At 50.5% G+C, this 3,151-nt stretch overlaps 1 protein-coding gene across 1 annotated transcript; it reads left to right on the plus strand.

The window, feature by feature from the left end:
• Nucleotides 1-2,146: 2,146 nt before the first annotated feature.
• H310_12962 (hypothetical protein) lies at nucleotides 2,147-2,746 on the plus strand (the record flags this gene model as incomplete). The annotated part of the gene is made up of 1 exon (XM_008880266.1): nucleotides 2,147-2,746. The coding sequence occupies one exon, from the start codon at nucleotides 2,147-2,149 to the stop codon at nucleotides 2,744-2,746; it is 600 nt and encodes a 199-aa protein (XP_008878488.1).
• Between the last annotated feature and the right edge of the window lie 405 nt (nucleotides 2,747-3,151).

The following is a 3,151-nucleotide window of genomic DNA, read 5'->3' on the forward strand; positions in this document are numbered from 1 at the left end:
CTGTTTTGAATGATCGACAACGTTATAACATGCTTCATTGAGTAATCATGACCCTGTATGACTGAGGTGCAAGTGGTCTGTATGCGGTGTGAAGCTCCAAACATGTTCAAACTGGATATCATGCGAATCGCACTGCGACATTGAATTAGCGCAACCATCATATTCGTTGGAATTATTGTCAAATCTGAGCCACTGACTGCACTAATAATGAGTCTTGCCTCCGTTCTTGCAACTGACTTCGAAGCAACGGTTTGGCATTGACGAAACATGTGAAAGTAGCAGCTCATGGAGGACTTGGCTCCATTCACGCAAAATGGCAGTTTTGAGGTCATCCACGGATAAATACTGCCTGCCGCCAAAGTAAACACGACGAGTCAGGTATCCCCAAAGGTTTTCAATAGGGTTTAAATCTGGCGAGAGCGCAGGATGATCGAATAAATCGACACCTTGCTCCGCCAGAAATTCTTTCACACAAATTCCTCGATGAATTGATGCACCATCCTGCATAAATTTCATCGGGTCATTGTTGTTCATGTGAAGATATCGTAACAAGTAATTAGACAAAGTGTCAACATACTTGTCCGACGTTTGGTTCCCGTCCAAAATGGTCAATTTCGTAAGACCATGTGTAGAAAATCCACCCTAAATCACGACACCCTTTCTGCCATTCTGACCAGTCATAAATGAATCAGGCTCCTTGCGCAGATCATGCCAAAAAGCCGTCGGGTCCGTCCAAATTGAAACGCTCCTCGTCAGTCCACACAATATGCGAAAAATCTGTTTGCTTGGCGACATGCTTCTTGGCGTATTCCAGACGGGCTTGCATGTGCCGTTTTGTCAACGCAGGAAACACCTTTCGCTTCGAATACTTCATCCACGATGCATTTCGGAGAGTACGTTGAGCTGCGCACACAGATTCGCCCAAACTCAACGCCCAGCGGATCGTACTGGCAGAGAGAGCCGTCTTTGAAGCCTCGTTGCAGATTTGCCGCTCCATTCGCTTGGTCATTTTGCTCGCTGTTCGGCCCTTGTAGCACTTGCCGTACGAGTCAGAGTCCATCAGGACACTTGTTATCGTCTTCCGGTGGCGGCCATGAGCTCGGCGATCTCAGAGGTCGACTTTCCGCACCTGCGGGAAGCCACCACCGACGCTATCTCTTCGGAGGTCGGTTTAGAGTTCTTTCCCATGAACCCAATCTATTTGATGCTGAATATGTATGAGAGGATAGTTATGAATCATGGACAAGTGCTTACACGCCTGCTTTGCCTCTAATACGTGAGAAATTCAAACCGACTGAGCTTGCGCTAATTTAATATCGCGGTCGTGAAATAGAATTTTCTGATTTTGGCGCGAGAACTCGCGTTTTGCGAGGCAAAATTGGCAATCAAAAGAGTTTCGGCCAATAATCCTGGCAGTCTTGTTTGTTTTTGAAGCTCTGATACTTGGTTGGATAAAGAGTATGCTCGAATATGATGATGCGCTAATAAAGTGGCGCGGAGTGTAGTCGACTCCCGTGTACACAATGAAAACCTGGCGAAGTGTTCGTGGCGGTGCCCCAAGCCCAACTCCACGCGCTCCTGTGTGTGAAGTTGGTGTATGGGATCATGGTGTTTGCACGATTGAGGTCCACGTTCGATACCCTGGACGCCCAGAATCAACAAGCGCCCAGGTTCAACGAATTAGGGCAAGAGCAAGCGAATGGATTGATATTCGATCTTTCTTTTGGATTTGTCATCGAAGTCGCCGTTGTGAACACGGCAAGCCGTCGGATGCAAACGCCGGCGCAAGACAACAAAGAATTCTTTAGTTGACTTTGGTTAGCGATATGGAGCTTCCATCTGGTGGAAGCAAACGTGCTGTTGACGTGGGGCCTCCGGAAAGCGACCACGACGATGCTGGCAAGACGCGCTCGAGGTCGGGCCTTTCGACTAGCCCTGCCGCCGACGCCACACGCGCCGAGACTTACGAAGATCGCGGGCGACCGCGAAGCAAAACGACTATTCGTCGCTTCTTCTGTTCACCGCAAACCTGTCGACAGCCGTAGCAGTTGACGAGGCGTGAAATCTTTGGATGTTTACGCAACCTGTAACTGGTGAGCAATCAAACCGAACGAGCGTCCCAGCAGGCGAAAACGACGATGTGGATATGGTTCCATTCGATGTCCATGTCCACAACGCCCCCGCACTTCCCAAGCACCCAACGTTTAAGTGCTCCACCAAGGAAGAGCGGCGCGTTTTTATGGCCTCGTACAACTTGTATACCAGTCAGACGAATGCTCTCACAGCCAACGGAGTCCGACCTTTCGTGATACCGGTAAGTGCATGCATTGAACCAGGGACCAAGCAACGTGTCGCGGAATGGGACTTGGGCAAGGATCCTGAAGACGTCACGGAGAGTGAGTGGGTCGTGTGGTTCAAACAAGGCTACGATGTGGAGCCTCGGGCACTCAACTCTCTCAAGAAGGGGATAAATGCGGCCGTAGTACTTGACATGTCTATCCAAGATTCCGACTCAAGGGTGTGCCGCATTTTGGACGGTTTGTCGGCTGCTGTCCGTCGCGACCGGCAAGGATGGGTCTTCCACGAAGAGAGTCAAGCGATTGTGAAGATCATCACTGATGCCATCAAACCTGCGTCTCTTTACTGTGCCGTGACCAAGCAGATGGCCCTGGCGCGGAACAAGACTTTGAAGAAGAACGTCTATCGATTCGTGCGTTGGTTGGTTGAGTATGCGATTGGTCACTAGCGTTTCGTCGATTACGAGGAAGATGCAAAACGCATGGTGAAGACAGACCAGCCAAAAAACAGTTCGGGTAATGTCCAGGCTGCTGCTAAACAGACTTCGACGCACTAGGCGACCAAAGCACCTGTCACGGCTCCTGCTACCTCTGGTCAAGCATCGCGTGCGTCCGCTATGGGTTGTTTGAAGTGCAAGTCGACAAGTCATCATGTCCGTGAATGTCCAGGAATTTCCGAGGAAGAAGCTCTTTGACTCCTGAGGAGCATGGGCGAGCGCTTGCGAAGAGTAGCGCCAATGGCAGCCGAGAGGCAGGAGTGACTGGTGGACGCGTGGCGGCCATGAAGAAGAGCAGTGCAGTGCTAGGGCGAAGCGCACTCACTTCCACCGTGGAAGGCGTATTATCGGTCAAGG

The sequence above is a fragment of the Aphanomyces invadans genome (genome assembly GCF_000520115.1).
Source record: "Aphanomyces invadans strain NJM9701 unplaced genomic scaffold supercont1.45, whole genome shotgun sequence".
In the NCBI taxonomy this organism is placed as follows: domain Eukaryota; phylum Oomycota; class Saprolegniomycetes; order Saprolegniales; family Verrucalvaceae; genus Aphanomyces; species Aphanomyces invadans.